The sequence below is a fragment of the Gallinula chloropus genome, assembly GCF_964237585.1.
Source record: "Gallinula chloropus genome assembly, chromosome: 2".
In the NCBI taxonomy this organism is placed as follows: domain Eukaryota; kingdom Metazoa; phylum Chordata; class Aves; order Gruiformes; family Rallidae; genus Gallinula; species Gallinula chloropus.
In genome coordinates this window covers 52,758,689-52,778,451 of record NC_140086.1, presented here as the reverse complement: position 1 = coordinate 52,778,451, position 19,763 = coordinate 52,758,689, and the positions used below count along the sequence as shown (strand labels likewise).

Genomic DNA, 19,763 nt, shown 5'->3' with positions numbered 1-19,763 from the left:
CAATTTATAATTAGATTGGATAATTATGTATCAATTATCAACCCACACAAAACTGATGTTTGTAAACATCCTTGTTTAGATGAGGGGGGTCCCATTCAGTTGTGCTAGTTTCTGTAAAATCAGCTAGCTATGAAGACTAATTGTGGCATTAACAAAATATTCATCAACAGCCTTATCAGGAACAAAGCCAATGACTAAATACAAAAAGGAATTAATTCTGACTTTGTTTGCAGTCCACTTTTAAAACACCAACTTACGCCAGCTGCCTTGTCCAAAGATGAAAGTAGTTTTTCAAGTACTGCATATGATCTGGTTGTACACCTGTAATGATAACTGCTGTGAAACTTTCTTTATTCCTTTCTTCTAATATTAGATTATGAAGAAATCTTTCATCATCACTTGTGATGTGAGTAGAGTCAGATGGCTACAAAAAGAGTAAAATAATAAAAGCAGGAATGTAAACTGAATTTCTGAACTCCAATCAGCTTTCAAAGGGGTTAAAAACAGAATAGGAAAATAGACAGAACACATGATGCTAAGCATCACAAAGGATTAATGCTTAAAATACAAGCTTCCAATTGAAGTCAACAAGCTGAGAATCTGACATCCCTAATCCAGTTAATTTTCAACTCGCTTTCATCACAGCAGTGGGAAGTGCTCGGTCTAGAATTGCATTTAATCATGTTTAATGCGGCGCTGTGTGATATCCATGTTCTCATCCATCAAACACAACTATTACGTGTACAAGACACAAGTCTCTTAAGAAAACCAAACCAGAAGAAAAATTATTTGCTTTACATGGATAGGCTGCTTTCTGTAACTTAAAATTTAAATGGGAGAAACATCCTTTTGCTGTGCAAGGGAAACTGCAAATCCTCAATTTCAGCTGAAATACCCAGTAATCTCACTGAAACAGAAATTCTAATTCCAGAAAGTCCTGATCATCGTTTCCCTGGACAGATGCACTTTACTCTTATGATACGAATCTTCTAAGCTGCACAGAAACACAGCGGTTGATGTCATGCTTCATGCTGGACCAGTAGACAATCCTTTACTTCTGATGCATCCAGAAAAGAAGATATTTAAATACAAAGACTGAGATCTTTAAAGCCATTGCAAACTTCTGGTACAACTGAGAAGATATGCTTTTCTGTGCTGTAGAGTAAATGCAGCTTCATGCTTTGTTTTGCAGGAAAATGGGTAAAAAGGAAACACATCACTGAGTTGGTGATAGCACGCATCTAGCTGGCTTTAGATGATGAAATATGTTAGTCAAGGGAGTTCTGCTAAGACTTACCTTTCCCAAAGAATCTAACAGCTCTCCTTAACCAACAGGATAATTTAACCAGTTGTAGAAACTTTCAGCAAAAAAATATTGTAATTCTTCACATGCTTTCTTCTGCTCACAACATAGACTCTTAAACTTTACAGTCTAGCTGATTTCACCCAAGCAAGGAGCTGTTTCTATGCAATGATGTTGTGAGATCACAGATAATAAAGAATAGCCAGAGTCCTCACTTCTACATGGATGATTTGGCCAATGACCTAGAAACTGCACGCAGAGGTTGAACAAGTGCTATCCTGTACATCTTACAGAGCTAAAGTACCTGCAAAAAGTTGTTCCCAAATTTTTTATCTGCCTTCTGACTTCCACAGCATTTTCCTCTACATTCCTAGCATTCATCTCAGCTAGAAAAGTAGTATTCTCTTATTGGCAAATTAAATGGTCCAAGGAAGTGAGTGCAGTAAAGGCAAGTACCTATTATCCATCAACAGCTGATGATTGGCTGGGGTGCCATCAGTGCCACATCTCTTCAGTGTTCTGGCCCTGTTCTAGAATGTCTGAGGTCTGATATTAATTACATCTTGATTTCTTTACAAAATTAATTTCCTTTACCAACTCAACACCTCAAAGATTCAATTATTCTTCTCACACTGCATTAATCCATTACAACTATTTCTGTCATAATACTCTCTTGCTTACCTATGTGCACTACAGATCATTTTTCAAAACTTTAAAGAGAAAAATTCACACATTTAATTTCACATCAATATAATGAACTGGCCTGGCTTTTTCAACAATTTGTAAAAATTTCTTGGACCTGTACTGTCTATCCTTTATCTCCACACTTATTCTGCTATCACTTGAGTGCTGCACATCACCTCTCCCCTCTCAGAGATGTACATGTTTTTTACCTCTAATATTTGCAATTTGTTTTTTTAACTGTCACCACAACTTTTCAAACAGTTGATTGTACCACCTCCTTGAATTACTTGGCAGCAAGCATCTACGTATCTGATTCTGATTGTTTTCTCCAACTAAGGTCTACTGGCATATTTTCCACTTTTCTAACCACAACCTTCCCTTTTAACAGGGAAGGAAAGCACTTCTACCCTCTACAAAATAACAGATCTTGTCTGCTTTTATTTCCAGTTTCCATTACTGTGACTCTGCCTTCTCATCTCTATTGCATAAAGATTAAAAATGAGCCTTAGGCATTTCTGACAATTCATTCTTTGTCACAAGTCACTGACCCAAGATCGTCATGATAAAAACCTTATTCACCTTCTGTTCATTTCTCACTCATTCAAAAGGCCAAGAATCCTGATACAACCCACAAGGTACAGGCTATAATCAAGGTCTGATTACCTTGTCACACACAAGACCCACTTATGCTTCCATCTGCACCCTTAGATATGTCTTTATCTCCTTGTTTAATTAAAAATGTCCAGAGAACTCTTCTTTTAGATCTTCCTTCTTATTTTACAATGTTTTAAGTTTTCCTTCTTCACAAAAACCATCAGGACAGTTCATTTTATTTTCAACTAAATACTGAGGATTTGTGAAACCACTAAGTTTTGCTGATCTGTCTGGATTCTTCTCCCAATTGCAGGTTAGTTCTACATACTTCTATGTGTCCAATGTGTTTCTCTAATTGATTCCTTACTATCTCAGAGAACAGACAATTTTCTTTGTATTTCATACATAACAAAACAATTGCTGTTCTCAGAAAGGTATTTTAAAATATTTTTCTTAACTTGATTTGGCAAACTATACATACAGCATCTCCGTTCTTTAAGTTAAACTGAGAAAAGGTCACACAAAAATAAATCCTTAAGATAGTGTCTTCAAGTTTCCCGTTCCCTTCATACTCCAGAGTGCAAATGATTTGTAGGATAAAGATATCATCAGGTATTACAAAAATATTACATAGTGAGATCACGTTAACCCAAGAAAGGCTTTCAACTTAAAAAAAAGAAAGCGTTAAAGCTATTTACCTTTCTGTTTCGAATGTATCCACTGTATATTGCTTCTTTGTTTTTCTCCTTCTTTTCAAAATCCTCTTTAGAAAGGACAAGTTCATGAACATCCTGAGAATCTGCAGGTTTGCTTATCATCTGTTTTTATTAGAGAAACATAAAATAATTTAATGCTGTGATTAAAAGGTAGGATAACAACGATCTCATTATGTAAAAACGTTTCAAAATAAAGATCGACATTTACTTACTCTGGCAGATTGTCCAACGAAGAACACTGCTTGTTTGCCTCCGACTCCAAAATATGAGATATCACTATTTAAACTACGAGGCACTGGCAAAGGGCGTACATATCCTGAATGATCACTGAGAAAAGGAGCTTTAATAAATTTTCTCAAGACAAATGTCATTAGAAAAAAAACCCCAAAACACCTGATCTGAACAGCTTGTACTAAATTCTTCCTGCAGTCATTTTGTTAAAAAATCCTTCACTTCAGACCTATTGTAATTGCAACATTAAAATACATGTGCCCAGAATTCCTGACGTATTCTTTTTTAAAAGGATGATGGCAAGAAAGTAACTCTTTTTCTAAGTCATCTATCCTTTCTAGAGAACCAAATCCTTAGCCATAGAAGCTCAACTTTTTCATCTGAAGAACTCTTTTGCTTATCACTATCAACGCACAACTTTTCTACACTGAAGTTCAGATGAAAGAGAGGAAAAAGGAAGGGAGGATGTGATAGAAAAAGAAACGATGACGCTTAAGACTCTTCTCCATTGTTAATTCTGCAACAGGGACGTAATCAATAGGTCTGTGTGACAGGTACAGCGGGAACAGCAATTATACACATTTTCAATGGTGGAAGGTAAAAGGCAAATCCCTCCGGACTCTCCCTTTGACCATGGCAAGAAAGTCTTAAAAAGCAAGCCTAATCTTTCTGACACCATCCTTTTCTAGAAATATTTTTGAGTCAAAATGGGTAATAATGCTAACCAACTATGAAACAGTGTCTTGGAGAGACTACATATGCCATCAATAATTAAATTCCACGTCTTTTAAGTCTGCCTTATGGATGAGTAGTCTTACCTAGTTTAAACAAATAGGACAAACATCTGTTTTTAAACCAAAGCAGTCCCAAATGAAAATAAGGTGTGGATAGCTATCCCAGTATAAGTTACAGCTATCCTCCCACTGAATGGTACTATATATTTGTACTGTTATTAAATTAACCTACAGCAATTTCAAAAAGCAGTGAATTTATTTACAATGTCTGTCTTTCGGACCCAGAGACACTTTTTATGCACTTATCTCCAGTTGTTTGATAGATATTAGTCATTCTATTTATGAAAGATTCCAATGCCAAAAACCCCCAGACCTTTCTAAGCTGTATTATCACTTTCTACTGCTCCATTACTTTTAAAACTAGTTTCTCATAGGACAAATTAGTTAGGATTGAGACTGTGATCCTGATCTTCACATTCACTATCCTAGGCTTAAGGTATTTTAAAAGTGGTTAAAGTTTAAGAACTGTACGCAACTGCCTCTCTGAAACTTTGTACGCTTGGATTAAGCCTCGTTGTACAGATGGAAGATCTCCTGAGAACCAATTCGAAACAGAACCCACAGAAAACCTCCTCATGCTTCTTTAAATGCAAACCATTTATTTTGCTTAGCCTCCTTCAAAAAATACAGGTATCTTTGGGTATAGGCTTTCAAGGACATACTACAAAAACACTGCACAGATTCCCCCTAACTGTATACAGGCAAATCAAAAGACAGCTTAGAAAAGGTCACAAGAATAATAATTAAAACAAATTCCTAATAACGTTAGAAAAGCAAGTTTGTGTTACAAAGTTTCTCTGTTTTATATCTACAGAAAATATGTGCCTATTTTGTGTAGTCATACAATGACAGGTTTTAGCTAGGTGTTGGTACAGAGATATGTCTTAAAATGATATTTTGTGACCCTTCATGAGGATTGCTAATTGTTTTAAAAATGATCAAAACTTTCTAACCTCTCGAAGTCACCTTGTCTTGTAAACTTTGACAGTCTATATACAGCCCAGTTGTTAAGCTGTTTAGAAGTCATTCCTCTTCCATTATCGATCACAGCAACAGCTGGTTTTCCTTGGGAGTCATCAAATAACTGTTTGGGGGGAAAAACAAAAACCAAAACACAAGGAGCACCAGGGGAAAAAAAAAAGATAATGCAAGCTACATCTGAAAAAAAAGTAGAATATTTCTATCTTACCAATTTTATTTGTATGCTCCGAATGCCAGTATTTCGAGAAGTCGCTGACAGAGAATTGTCAATCAACTCAGCAAAAGCAAATGCTAAAGAAATTGAAGAAAAATAACCAAATTAAAACCTTGTACTCAAAAGACAGCAGACACATACAGTAGTTTCTTCTGAGCAATTAGGATAACACATTCCCTAGACACAGACAAAAGCTAATGACTCTCAGAACCACCATTATTATAGAACATCTTGATTTTTAAAGAAGTCTTTGTCCACATACTTTATGATTGGCTTCAACACTGAATCTCTGTTGATGGTGAGAGCACGATTACTGGAAATACCTAAGAACAGTGATGAACTACCAGGCTCCTTACCACAAAGCAGAATTGTCTTTTTCCATGATTAGTAATTCATTGTTATGGTTCATATGAAAGTCCAAAATATAAATGATTTTGACTCATTAAAACATTGAGAAAAGAATGATCTCATTAAAAAAAAAAACACACACCTGAAATGTTGTACAATTTCCAAAATAGAATGTTATTTGTTTACCAAAAAGAACATAAGGAAAATTGTAAACATGGTTAAAGAATTTAGTCAATGGTAAATTATACCAAAGTTCTGTCAGACAGGTTGGCAATACACAGCAGAAATAGTGAACCAAACTGCTTGGACAAGTTTGTTGTTTCCAAACATAAACACTTGCAGCTCTTACCTAATTAAAGTTAGGACTACCTAACTTCAATGAAAAATTGCATTTAATTTAGGGCAACATCAATCAGAAAAAAAAATACAGGAAGTTCAGGTTAATTAACTGATTGATCTGATTGATCAGCCCTAGTAAGTAAACATTTCCATTCAGTCTCTCCCATAAGGAAGTTTTATTCCCTATGATCTGCAAGATCCTTCCAAATGCTACAGTGCAAACTACACAAGCTGTATACTTCAGGCATGCAGAATAAACCCCATGAGTATCAGTATCACAGAGCAATGCTGAAGCACTGGGAATTTTCACTCAAGTTGTTTTTGAAGTATAAAAGAGATTTCATTTTCTTTGCAGCTTTCTTCACTGCAAACAACAGGAATTAAGCATCAGTCATTTGATCCATACTTACTCTTCCATATCAAGCAACAGTGGCTCTTCATTAACCCATGTACTGGTTGGGTAAGCCCTTAGAGATGTTGTAAATATGGAACATCAGCTGCACTACACTTCCACAGGCTCAAAATTGCTATTTGCTCTAAGAGTCAATTCTAGTACATAACAAAGTTAGAACAAATTTTAATTGCTGGTGTGTTGCAGATTTTCACAAATCACTACAGTTTCAAAGAGTGAGAATTAGTATCACGTTAGGAAAAAATACACCAGTTATATTGTTAGAGAGGTGGATCTAAAAGTTGTTTGTAGTCTTGATCCCTGCAGCCTCTTTAGGATTGAAGAGTTATGACTACAAGCAGTACCAGAACTTTTGCACCATTTTTAAAGGGTTTTGTGGTAGTTTTTAAATACAAACACATACAGTACACTCAGAGCAGGACTTCTCCTTTTCCCTGTGTCACCTGCTGCAGAGTAGAGACAATTGACTTAAACACACATGAAAAGTTGCTCACAAACACTTGAATTTTGTTTGCTCTCTTCTAGAAAGAATGAAGCTGTAAAGCACCCTAGCAAGCTGCTTCAGTAATAACATGACAGAGAAAAATGTAGGGAAAAAAAAGTTCATTTTTTTCTTAGTAGTAAAGTTTGCTTTACTACTAAAAATAACCTCCATGGACTTTGAAGAGTCAACACTGAGATCCCCTATTTAAACCACTTCGCTGACTCAGTGTGCAGGGAGGGAAAACAGCAAACATATACTGATGATACTGCCAGATCAACCCAAACACAAGTTAAAAATGTTTATAAATGACAACAAGTTGTTGAAAAACGTTGATATCTAAGCTCACAGATACTGACAGGCATGATCAAGATCTTTTTTCTCTCCTGTGGACATACTTTCTTCCTGTTTCAATACTTCTAGAACACAAATGCCAAGAATGCTGCTGTATTTTACACTCAAATCACATTGTAATATGCAACACTCACATATGTGGATGTTAGATTTGACCTTAATACAAAATTTCTGGATAACACAAGAATTTATCATTGGAGTTATGTACAGGATCATAATGTGAGGCAACAGAAGTGGGAAACTTCTTTTATGAAGAAGAGGAGGGAAAACAAAAATAAATCATGTGTGTGAGGAACTGAAGGAAAACTGAACATATGTAAGCTTTATGCCTTTTCATCTCATATTATTGTTCTTAAGACTGCGGAGAGAAGAAGATGTTTTTCTACCAAGGGGATTTTCAGCATTTCATGGTAGATGAATGGTAGCTACAAATCATGTAAACACTTGCATGTCTTTACACAAGCAGTACTGAATGGCTTCATAAAGACCTCATGGTGTTCCTTCTGACAAGCCAACTGTGTGTTTGCACTGCTGTTTATTACCATGAAAACAGAGTAACAGTTGGATTGCCATGCACTAATCAGAGAATTTCTGCACCACAAAAGAATTACAGTCCTCAGTCTGTATTATTTATTGGTTTAATAATTTAAATTTTGCTATAGGGAAAAAAACCACAAACAAACCCAAATAGCAGCAATAATGAAAACAGAACTCTTTAAAAAGAATACATTTCTAAACTGAAAACTTTTTTAAACATTTGTTTTCCTGACATGACACCAAGATTTATTGTAGAACTTGATGACCTTGCGCCACAGAATCATAGAATTATTTTGGGTGGAAAAGACTTTTAAGATCATCAAGTCCAGCAATTATCCTAACACTGCAGGTCCAACCACTAAACCATGTGATACTTCTACACACCTCCAGGGATGGCGACTCAGCTACTTCCTAGGGTAGCCTATTCCAGCGACTGACAACTTCTCAGTAATTTTTTTTTCTCAATATCCAACCTAAACCTCCCCTGGCACACCTTCCTCTTGTCCTATCGCTTGTTGCTTGGGAGAAGAGGCCAGCACCCACCTCACTACAACATCCTTTCAAGTAGTTGTAGAGAGTGCTAAGTGCTCCCCTTGCATTTCTTATAGAATCATAGAATGTGTTAGGTTGGAAGGGACTCTTAAGGACTATCTAGTCCAACACCCCTGCAATAAGCAGGGACACCTTTAACTAGATCAGATTGCTCAGAGCCATCCCAAGTTTCAGTGACAGCGATCAGATCCTAGCTTTCCCACTGCACAGTGGCTTCCAGCTCCTCCTCAGCTTTCTGAGGCATCACTATGGGCAAGAACAACTCCCACCACACCAGGTTGCCCAAAGCCCCATACAACCTGGCCTTGAACACTGCCAGAGAGGGGGCAGCCACAGCTTCTCTGGGCAGCCTGTGCCAGGGCCTCACCAGTGTCACAGCTCTGCACACCAACCTACAAGTTTGTTAGTTTAAAATGTGATTCACTAAGTCAGCTAGCAATGCTTTATGACATCTCCCAGCATACAAAGCAGGGTCAGCAGGTGAAAAACTGCTAACTAGTTCAACACATATAAAAAGATGTGACACTTCACAGTGAATACAAGCTGGGGGCTCAATCCTACAAAATGCTGTGAAGCCTGAGGCACGGAAGCTCATAGAAAAGTGCACCCCACAGACCGGATATCTGAAGTCCCCCAAATCAATTTTGTTCCATCTCTGCATTACCTTTCTGTTCTCCTAGTATTTCTCAGATATCTGATACTGGCTCCGGGTAGAAACAAAGGACAGATCTATCTAGACAGAAGCCTTTGTGTTGTCTAATACTGAACAATTCCCATGCACAGAGATTCAAGAATCACTGACCAAACTATTAGTGCCCTTTGAGAACAGTGTCCCCAAACCTGAAGCAAAATAGCATCTTTGATGAGACAGAAAATAAATGAACTGCAGAAAGAGGGCAAAAGGAGAATGGTACTTAACAGTTACTATTTACAGATATTGTTGAGACTGTTTTGAAACAGAAATAGCTGTGTGAATGGTATGATGCTTGAGTCTTGATGATGTATTTTTTCTTTACAATTTTGAGACTGCTGCACAGAAGATGAACAGATTTAAAACATAATTGTAGCCACAGACATAATTATCAGAAGCCATAAACAGAAATATTCCCCCCCACCCCTCCATAAAACCATATGAAATGCTGGTTACATATTTATTATACCAGTTAGATAAAAACTTAAGCAGCATCTTTTAAAAAGAAATACTTTCTTTTCCTGGTAAATTAAGCCCTGTAGAACCACAAAGATAGCAGACAAAATTCTATTGCAGCTCATTCAAAAACTGGTCACCAAGTTCAAATAAAGTCAGTACAGGAGCCAAAAACCTAATAACACAAATGCTGACATGCTTGGGTATCACCCACAAGATAATTATCACGACTGAAGTAATTTTACTTCTAAAATATTCAAACTTTTTAAAAGCAGTATGTGAGGAGGTACCTCTGTAAACATGAGTTATTTTTGAAAGAAAAATTTGCATAAAGAACACCGCTAATTCTTCTTTTATGGTTACGAGCATAGTTTTCCCACCACCTGTAGCAGGAAGTGATACAGCTCACAGCCACATTATATTCATACAAACATCATTTACAGCAGATTATTTTGCCAAGCACTTACGCAAAGGATTCTGCCCTTCACTGGCATAGTACTCGTACATCCCGCTCTTGACCAGAGTATCGTAGTGGGGCAGGAAGTCAATTCTCTCCTTGGTTGCCGAAAGCAGCGTTTGATCAACTGACTGCAGCAGGTACAAAGTAACTCCATCTTGAACAAGTTCGCCTGCAGTGAAGATGAGATATAAAGTGTATTGAAGAGCATTCACTGCGCCAGTCAACTTCTGCTCTCAAAACCAGCAGAGGTTTAGCCTCAGGTAATCTCTGCATTTTCTTAGGTGTTGACTACTCAGCTTCCCAGCAAAAACATTTAATTTAAAATTTTGTCATGTTTCCAAGATCAGTAACACAAGTTTTCTCAGATAACAGCTATTTACATGTCATTTACAAAATTGGTGATGGAAGGTAAAATAATTACCTTGTGTAACTATCATCATACTAATAAGTAGTTGTAAAAAATGTGTTTGAGAACATCAACTCTGTAGCAGTTCTTGGCACACTATTATAGGATGCGTACTTCTAATTAATTATTGCATGTCATAGATTATAAACAATCACCATGTGGTCTTCACAATCAATATAAGAACAGCTATGTTTATTTCACCATCTATGATACTTACTGAAGTTGTCTTCTGTAATTTCCTTCCTGTTTGTGGTGGTGATAACAAAGTTTTCATCAGTATCTATGCCAAATGCCTACAAAAATTGGAGGTTATTCAGTTAACTGAATCCATAAAGTATTCAGATAAAACGAACAAAAATAGCAGTCTTTCTATTCACTTTGTCACAAACTACTGAGAAGCAACCAAATATTTTCCCATATTAACTCAGAAATAAAACACAGTTTCATTCCAAAACTTCATTTGCTTTCTCAACTTAGCCAAAACTGTCTGTACTAGAGTAGTTTGCTCTTTCCCCACTTCAGATATGATCTAGCAAGCAACAGGAATTTTAAGGAGGAGAAACTGTCTAATGGGTAAGACTGCACATTAGACATCAGGGATGAGGAATGAGCCTGAACAACTGTGGCGGTTTAGCCTTGGCTGGAGGCCAGACACCCAAAGTCGTCTATTACTCCCCTTCTTAGTTGGACAGGGGAGAAAATATATATGAAGAGGCTCAGGAGTCAAAATAAGGACAGGGAGAGATCATTCTGTCATCAACGACATGGGCAAAACAAACTCAACACAGAGTGAAGAAGAGAGAAACTACCTAATTCATTACACTACACTACACAGAACAGTGAAAACCGGAGTTGGGAGCGCGACCAAATCTTAAAACTTTCTCCCCACCACTCCCTTCTTAGCAGACTTTAGTCAGGACTTTGCTCCCTTCTTCCCTCCCACTCACAGTACAGGAGTGTCAGGGACTGGGGAAAATGGGGTTCTCGGTAGCACCTTTCCCCCACCTCTACATTCTAAGCAGACTTCCCTTTAGCCATGATCTTGCTCCCTTCTTCCCCCTGCTTGCAGAACGGGGAGGGGGCAGGGACTGGGGAAAATGGGGTTCTTGGTTACTTCTTCATGAGCTGTTTTCCTCTTTCAGATCTTAAAACACCTTCTCCTCCCCCCAACCCACTCCCTTCTTAGCAGACTTCACTCCAGTCATGATTTCATTCCCTTCTTCCCCCTGATCGCAGCACAGGGGGACAGGGACTGGGAGATGGGGGCTTCAGTCAGTCCCTTGAAAGTTGGTTTCCTTCTCAGCCGGGGGGACGGGGGCATTCATTCCACACTCTTCCCCTGCTGCACTGTGGGGTCTCACCCACAGGAGACAGTCCTCCACAAACTTCTCCAACGTGAATCCTTTCCCACAGGGCTTTATCTCTTTATCACAGTGTCTCTCAGTCCCAGTCCTCCACGGGGTCACCAGTTTCCCCCAGCAAACCCATTCCAACGCAAAACTCTCTCTCACTCATCTCTGTTTCTCTTCATGGCTGCAAGTGCTGGCAGGGGCTTGTTCCAATGTAGTGTCACAGCATCTCCTCTATGCCTCCACCTGCTCCATCCAGCATGGAGCCCCTCCACAGGCTGCAGGTGGGGTCTCGGCCTTTCCCATGGATTTCTCCAGGGGCTGCAGGGGCATCTTTCTCTCCAGCACCTGGGCCGCCTCCTCCCCCGCCCTGTTCTGGCCTTGGTGTCTGCACAGCTCGTTACATCTTCTCACTCCCTTCTCCGGGGGCAAAATGCAGCTGCTGCCAGGTTGTTTTCTCCTACACGTGATTCTCAGAGGCGCTTCACTATCTCTCGGGCCATGACTTTGGCCTTGAGTTGCTCGTTGTTTATAGTTTAGGCTGGCAGAAAACTCTAACTGCTGCTTAAAGAAATGTCTCAGCAGCACAGCCTCACAAAACTGCAACAACAACTTTACTCCAGACTGCAGCTACGACAGCAAAGCTCATGACCTAAAGGATGTTTCATATTTAAATGCACCGCTTTGTGAAATTAAATAAAATACATCTTAATTTTGGATACACATTAACATCTTTGTTCTTCAACTATACTATATGTTTTAAAAATAAATAATGATTTAAGTGTTTTTATCTTAAAAAAAATTCTAAGTATATTTTTCTGGACTAGAACAATCTTTGCTACCTCCAGCTTTTGAACATTTTTGTAGCTCTGGACATTTTATCTTGCTTTCTACATATGTTTATATGCATCTGCCCTCATTTTTGCACACAGACATCCAGTACCAATCTCTTCCTCTAAATGATAAACTAAGTATTTGTATTTTTTCCTGCTCTTCCAGGTACTTGAAACTCAACGAAAAGTCAGCTTTGGTCTTGTTTAACTGCATCAACCCAGTCAGTCCTATGCTCATGACTCTGACAGGTGCTTTCTGCACTTTTAGATTCTTTCCTGAAGCTCTTGCATTCCCTGTAGCAGTTTGCCCTCATCATTTCCCACATCTCTTTCTTTTCATCTCTAGCACTCAGACTTAACAAAAATATTCTTAAAACACTGCTTAAGGTTTCATTAGAAGCCTGCCTTCCACCTTTTAGTTACCTTCTCCCTATCTATGACTATATTAAAGATACATATCAGCAAAATTAGCAAAATAGTCAAACATCTCATGGCAATGAGTGCAAGTAAAACAAATTGAGATGACAGAAAGAGACTGATGTTCAGACTTTAAAGTCTGGAGTAATTATTACTTTTTAGCTCTTCTATATTCAGATCACTTCAACTTAAGTCCCAAATTACACAGATTTCCCCATGGCAAATCTGTGCCCAAAAAAAAAGAATAAAAATTGCTCTGAGCAAGTAGAATAAGTACTAAATATTATGGATACTACAAAGCTAACATCCTTTTGTGCCATTTGATGTTAATGGTGAATATATAAACTGAACTGGAAAGTTTTATCTTTGAAACATGCACAGATAAGCTATAATTACTGCTTCCCTGTCTACCTCCCAAAAGTTCTGCTCTCAAAACATTTTAAGAGTGAACTATCTACTTAAAGGCTTTAAGATTGAAGTGTTTACAGTAGCAAGGCATTAGGACAAGATAGTATATGCACAAGACAGCAGCCTGCCCACCAAGCAGGAGCAGCTGCCTCCTCCTGCCTCTCCCCCATTCCACGTGTGAGGCTCAACTAAGCCAACCACAACAGCCCCGCAGGCAGAGCACGACCTGCGTTTCCTGGGTGAGCGTTACTGTATCTACCGGCAACATGTCCTTTCTGCTTTGCTCCAAGAGGCTGTCATTTCAAGATAAGCTACTAGGCAGCTTCACGGGCCAAGTCTGTCAATCCTAATTGCAAATAACTTGTTTTTCTTGTCCATGCAAGATTTTAAGAGGCTACATCCTTTGTAAACTTTGTCCAACTTAGAGAAATCAGGTGTTCAAACGGAGAAATTTTCTATAAGACCTACTGGTTTTACCTCCTCCTTCCCTCAGTCCTATACTCCTAGTTAGCCCCTGTCTCTTCCCACTATGCCAGGTGGCAGCGAGGTGGCTCTACAGTTGTCTCATTATGTGGATGTGATGATGTCCAGCAAACCTACTGGGTCATTTACTTGAACAGCTGATGATGTTTCATTTGATTCCTACAATGTTTGGTCAGATTCTTGGTGAGAAAGAAATGAAGTTTCTCACATATGAGAGATATCATTCTATGTTTTGTTGACTTGAAAGTTTCATTGCTGTGCCCCTTTCAGCTCAGCATTTATTCAAGTAAGCACCAAAGATGCACTCAGTTCTTGACTTCAGAAGATTCACATGACAACTTCGCAGTATGTTCAGATTACAAATCCGCTGGTTATTCTTTTGCAAATTTTCCAGATGCACAATCATGATCTAACCTTTGATGTCATCAAAATCTTGAAGAGTACAATAGAATCACTATACTCAGGAATATCTCTCCATATTCACAGTGAAAGTACATTTGGAGGTTAGCATGTTAAAACAGGTAAGAAGAAAACTTTTATTTTGGGGGCTACAAAAGAAAAGACTTCCAGGAAAAAGCTGAGAAAAGATCCAAATTAATCCACAGTCTAGGAAAAAAAATATTTTAATCGTATGTTCCCCTAACAGAAAGATAGATATACAAAAGGACAAGGATTCCTAAAGTATTAGTTACACATGATCATTATGAGCAAATGCAAAAGTAAAAATAAATAGTCTGGGAAAAGAATACCAGCTGTTCACTAAGAGCCATTTAGGTTGTTTGTTAAACCACAAGTGGAGGGGTACGCACTGACTGTACACTGCAGGGTTTTGGTGCCAGAGGGCTCTTGGGGTGACCACTGTGGAAGGACACCATGAATTGCCCTTTGCCAGTCATAGCCAGTGCCAGATAGCTCTCAAACTGATGTAAACAAGCACTGCACACCAACATCTCAACTAGAAAGGCACATGGTGTTTCTGCTCAAACAGTGTCTCCTAGAGGAGACACTGCTAGGGAGGACACTGGAGACAGACTGAAAGAAGGTACTCCAGGGCAGCCAACAGGTGGTGGTGCCCAGGCATATACATGCCAGAGCAGAGAATTTCCCCTTTGTCCTCCTATGCCCACCATGCTGTGGTTGTGGCCAACCCACCAGAGCAGAAGAAAACCAGTAAGAGCATGGAAGGGGAGCAGCAGCCAAGGGAAGCCCTGCATATGTCCCTGACCTCTCACCAACAAGCTCTGTGTGTGAGGAGAACAAGACAAGCTTAGACCTAGGAATGGGGGAAAAGAAGTGTATGGCAGGGATGAGCTTGGAGAAGGGGGAGGAAAAGCACTTCCCAATGAGTTTAATTGCTCCCCTAATCAATCATCAGAGGTTTGTGTTAATTTGCAACAAGTTAAATTAAGAAAAATTCTCTGAGGTGAGCTTGTTTTGCCCCCAGCACAATGCCAGTCAGTCACAATACCCATGAAATGATATACAAGCCAAGAAGCTGTCTTTGTACAAACAGAAGAGACACAGTCTTTATGAACTGGAGACTCAGTCTGGAGCACTGTCTATGTTTCATGATAAATATATAAATCTAATAGCTCTCAATTTGTTGGTGGGTATTTATGACATGAGATTAATACAATGCTAAAAGGTAAGAGTTTGAAACAGCCTGATGAATGCCAGATGCCTAAGCAGCTTTCAACAGAGCAATTTACAAGTATGAGATATGATAATGAGAACGAACTGTGATCTCTCCAACACTTAAATCTGAATCAAGTAGCAAGGTTCAATTTATATACTTGCTTTATTCACAGGTTTTCTTTATAAACTACAAACTAAAACCTCAAAACAAAACACAAACCCACAAATCACAGGAAACTCCTCAGCAGCTAAGACTCCTTCAAACAGCCCTCAGTTTCTTCTCTTTCACATATGAGCACATAAGCACCAAAGCAAATCTTAATCCCATTTGATCTGAACACCGTGAGGCTTAAATGGCTACTAAGCCAACTAGAACACTTAAAATGAAATCAACATAGAGTTCACCTCTGGATTTACCATCTGTCTTGGAAAAGGTGTTCAACACCCACATGTGCAATGCTTCAGTGTGTACCTCCACAGCTTGCAATAAACATGGATAGGCTTGAAGCGGTAAGTGAAGGAAAAAACACCACAGTCTGCTTCCAGTGGTCCTCCCGACTGTTACCATAGAACAACAAATGCTGGTGCTGACTTTTCAAACTAAAGGAACGGAGCAGTCTCATACAGCACAGGATCTTTACAGAAGATATTTAACCCCTTGCAACACAACTTTTCCAGCAGAAACACTTGTTTCCTACAAAAACCAGTTTCCATGCCTTTAAAATGCTGTGTCTCCTCCTGTGGTAACCACTCCCAGCAGGCAGACCCACCAGAATGATGTGAAGAACTGGCCTCAGTGTTCAGCAATATAGTTCAAGGGGTAACAGAGAAGTTAGGCAGCCACCTTCCACAAAGTGGCACCTAGCCCAGAAATAGTCTTCTTGTTAAATGAACCATACTGCCGATGTGAACTTCTTAAAGGGCATCTGAAATCTATCAGTTAATTCTGAAGAAATCTGGCAAGGGCATTTTCAGTGCTGTCCTATACAGCTACTCATTTTCACAGAATTTACCTGCACAGCTGAGCTGCTTAACATGATATACAAGAAACACAAATTTACTCTGAGTATTTCGCACTGAGCCAGCAACTCCTTTGTGGGGACTTGTTTAGGAGTCTAAAAAAAAAAAAAAAATCTAAATGCCACATCCAAATTCTGAGAGCCCTGCAGCTTTCTGCAATTCTGTATATGACTAACTGAATGTTCCATGCTATTTGCCAATCTGTGACCTGAAAGATACACATCTGCCAGTTAGCTATCCCACTTTATGCCACATTAAAAATAACTGTCAGTCCAACCTGAGAGAACTCAAAATCAACAAACAGATGAAACAATAAAACACATTTAAGAAAAGGGATTTTATTCTCAAACTGCAGATTTTCAAGTCAATAATTATCTTTCAAAAGTGCTTACAGATACTGAAATATATCATCTATCAACTATTCATACAAGCAGATAACATTAAGGCCATAACTTACTTGTTAATTTGTATGAATAAGTAAGTTATAAACAGATTAAACAGAGGCAATAATTGAGAACAACTGTATGTAACTCTTAAGAGTTCTAATCAGATAAACTTGTCCAGTCCACCATTGGGTCAGATAGTCTCAACATGAGGACAACCTGTGGAGGATGTGTCAGTGAGGTCCTGCTAATGAGAACTCTAGGTATCAGAGCAAGCATGATAACCATCATCCTTAATCATAATTTGAGCTTGCCTAGTGTCAGAACACAAACATATATTATCTTTGGACACTAACAGAAAGGGCATCCCAAAGTTGCATTCAAAAGACAGAAATTATTTCTAAGCATTTCTCAGAGCTCAAAGTGAATAGTTGATACAGGAATAGGGATACAGGAAGACCCAATAGCCCTTATTATGTCCTGGGCAGATGGCAAACAGAGACAACCTACAAACAGAAACCAGCAGTGAATACTAGCGTTCTCAAACATTTTCAAGCCATCCTTCCTTGACAGGGTCACCTCTATCTAAAGAATGAATTACAGAAGACAACAGCTGCAAAACTTGAAGTGCCTTGTCCTCTGTCCTGCTTAAAAGTTTCACTATTTTCAGAAGTCCTATTATACATTTTAAACGTTTAGGACAAGATATCAATGAAAGGTGTCGAGAAGTGACCACGTGGCTCAACAGAAAACACTACACACTAGTAGATCCAGTAATAGAAGATTTAATGCAGTATCTTTAGTAGAGCTTTATTGTAATTTTGGTGGGAAAAGAGAGAAAAAAGAAAAAAGGAAAATGCATGACAGCTTCCTACAGAAGCTACAAAATCTTATCCAGGAGGAGTTAACTCAGACAACTTTTCAAGATTTAACAAGCTTCTGCTGTCAGCTGAAGCTGGGGACCCTGAATTTATGCAAAGAGTATGCTGCCAGTACACTAATTCAGAGTCTGGACAAATATAGGAACTGTCACCAGACCTTCACAAGCAATTGTGTCTTAAAGCACAATCACAAACGTTGACGAGTGCAGCTATTGGCCAAAATTTTGATATAAACTCCATACAAGCTCTATTGTGAAAATACTCTGTATGGCATCACTTGTTAAAGTAACAAGAACTCCGATGCCACCCTTCAAAGGCAAAAGATATTTGGTCTCATCTAAGAAGTTACACCTGGATAAGTCATCACCAAGGAATGTGGATATTCTGCATCTCATCGTATCACCAGTACTCAGGAACTTAAAAGTGGCACAGCTTTCCCAATCGCTCAACAAGTAAGGTAACACTCAAGTGCACACAGCCTATGCCAACTGCATCCTTCCCCTCACTGCGATGTCAGTAAGAGATGCTAGACACAAGCATTGCAGTGAAGCCTGAAACACTGTCATACACATCTCATACACGTCTTACAGCACCTCCAACAGTTTATTTAAAAATCAAGGAAAAACTTGGTTTGTGTATGCACAGCATGTTTAAAATACACCTATTTCTAGTTTCTGATTACTGAGAATCTTGAAAAATGAGTAAATGAACACAGGTTTTATAACACAAAGTTATCATTGAAACAAGGTAGATTGATTTTGTCATCAAGAATGGAAGCACTTTTATTGAGAAAATTTATCAAAACAGTAGTTTAGTAAGTAATCCAAATACCTCTTAAAAACATTTAGGAGTTACCCTCTAGTGATAAAACTAATGGAACTTGCTAATATTTTTAAACTGATCCCAAATAATTTCATTATACCTTATTTATGAGTACTGGCAAACATATATTAATTTTTTTAAAAAAACAAACCACACTTATTTCTTGAGTTTCCACCACTGCTTCCCCATCTTCCCTTTTTTTTGCCTCTTAACTCACTGATACACTGGGATTTATTTTGGTGAACTGGCAAAATAATCTGTTTAAATAGGAGGCAGACTGACAGGGTACAATGTGAAGCTCAACAAAATATGTGACAAGGGATTAAACGAAAAATATTTTGGTTTGTTGTGATATCTGAATTATGAGTGTTTACTTAAATTACAGATACTTATTTCCTAGACAGATTAGAGACATATACTTGCTATCTACTTCTTCATTGAGGAGGTCACAACAATGATGAAAAGTTTCAAAAACAATTAAAGAAGCATTTAGAAGTGCATTTAATTCCTATTTAAGTAGTAACTAATTTTAGCACCATTAGCTCTCTTCAGACGGCTACTTCACCTGAAAGCCTCTCAATACGCCCTTCACACACAGCAAAACTTCTGTGTACTTTTCAGCACAGACGCCTTTCCACTTTAAAAGGCGTGTGACCCCTATAAATGCAAGCAAGGATTCCTGCTACTTTAGCAGCAAACTGAAGCACCAACCTCACCATGTACCCACACAACATGAGCAAAAAGTCAAGTATTAGCTGCCAACAAACTTTAGCTCCATTCTGCTCACTGCAGGTAAGCATTTTCCAATAATAATACTCTAAACGTCCAGACAAGCAGTGGGGCATTTACCTAATAAAAGATGTCAGAAAGCTATATATAAGCAACAGTGCTCCCAACAAGAGGCAAGACTCCCTTATTAATTGACTTCTTATGTTCAAAACCTCAAGGGTCTGGGGACTGAAATTCCATGATTGCTCCG

General features: G+C 38.5%; 1 protein-coding gene across 1 annotated transcript in view; it reads right to left on the bottom strand.

Annotated features, from left to right (window-relative positions):
* SMCHD1 (structural maintenance of chromosomes flexible hinge domain containing 1) overlaps positions 1–19,763 on the bottom strand; it is a gene marked incomplete at its 5' end in the record, with an annotated part of 83,398 nt that overhangs the window by 60,217 nt on the left and 3,418 nt on the right. Inside the window, 7 exons of the mRNA XM_084260391.1 lie at positions 258–424; positions 3,280–3,399; positions 3,510–3,624; positions 5,276–5,406; positions 5,512–5,594; positions 10,155–10,316; positions 10,771–10,846. Coding sequence (XP_084116517.1) covers positions 258–424; positions 3,280–3,399; positions 3,510–3,624; positions 5,276–5,406; positions 5,512–5,594; positions 10,155–10,316; positions 10,771–10,846 — 854 coding nt within the window. The remainder of the gene's footprint in view (positions 1–257; positions 425–3,279; positions 3,400–3,509; positions 3,625–5,275; positions 5,407–5,511; positions 5,595–10,154; positions 10,317–10,770; positions 10,847–19,763) is intronic.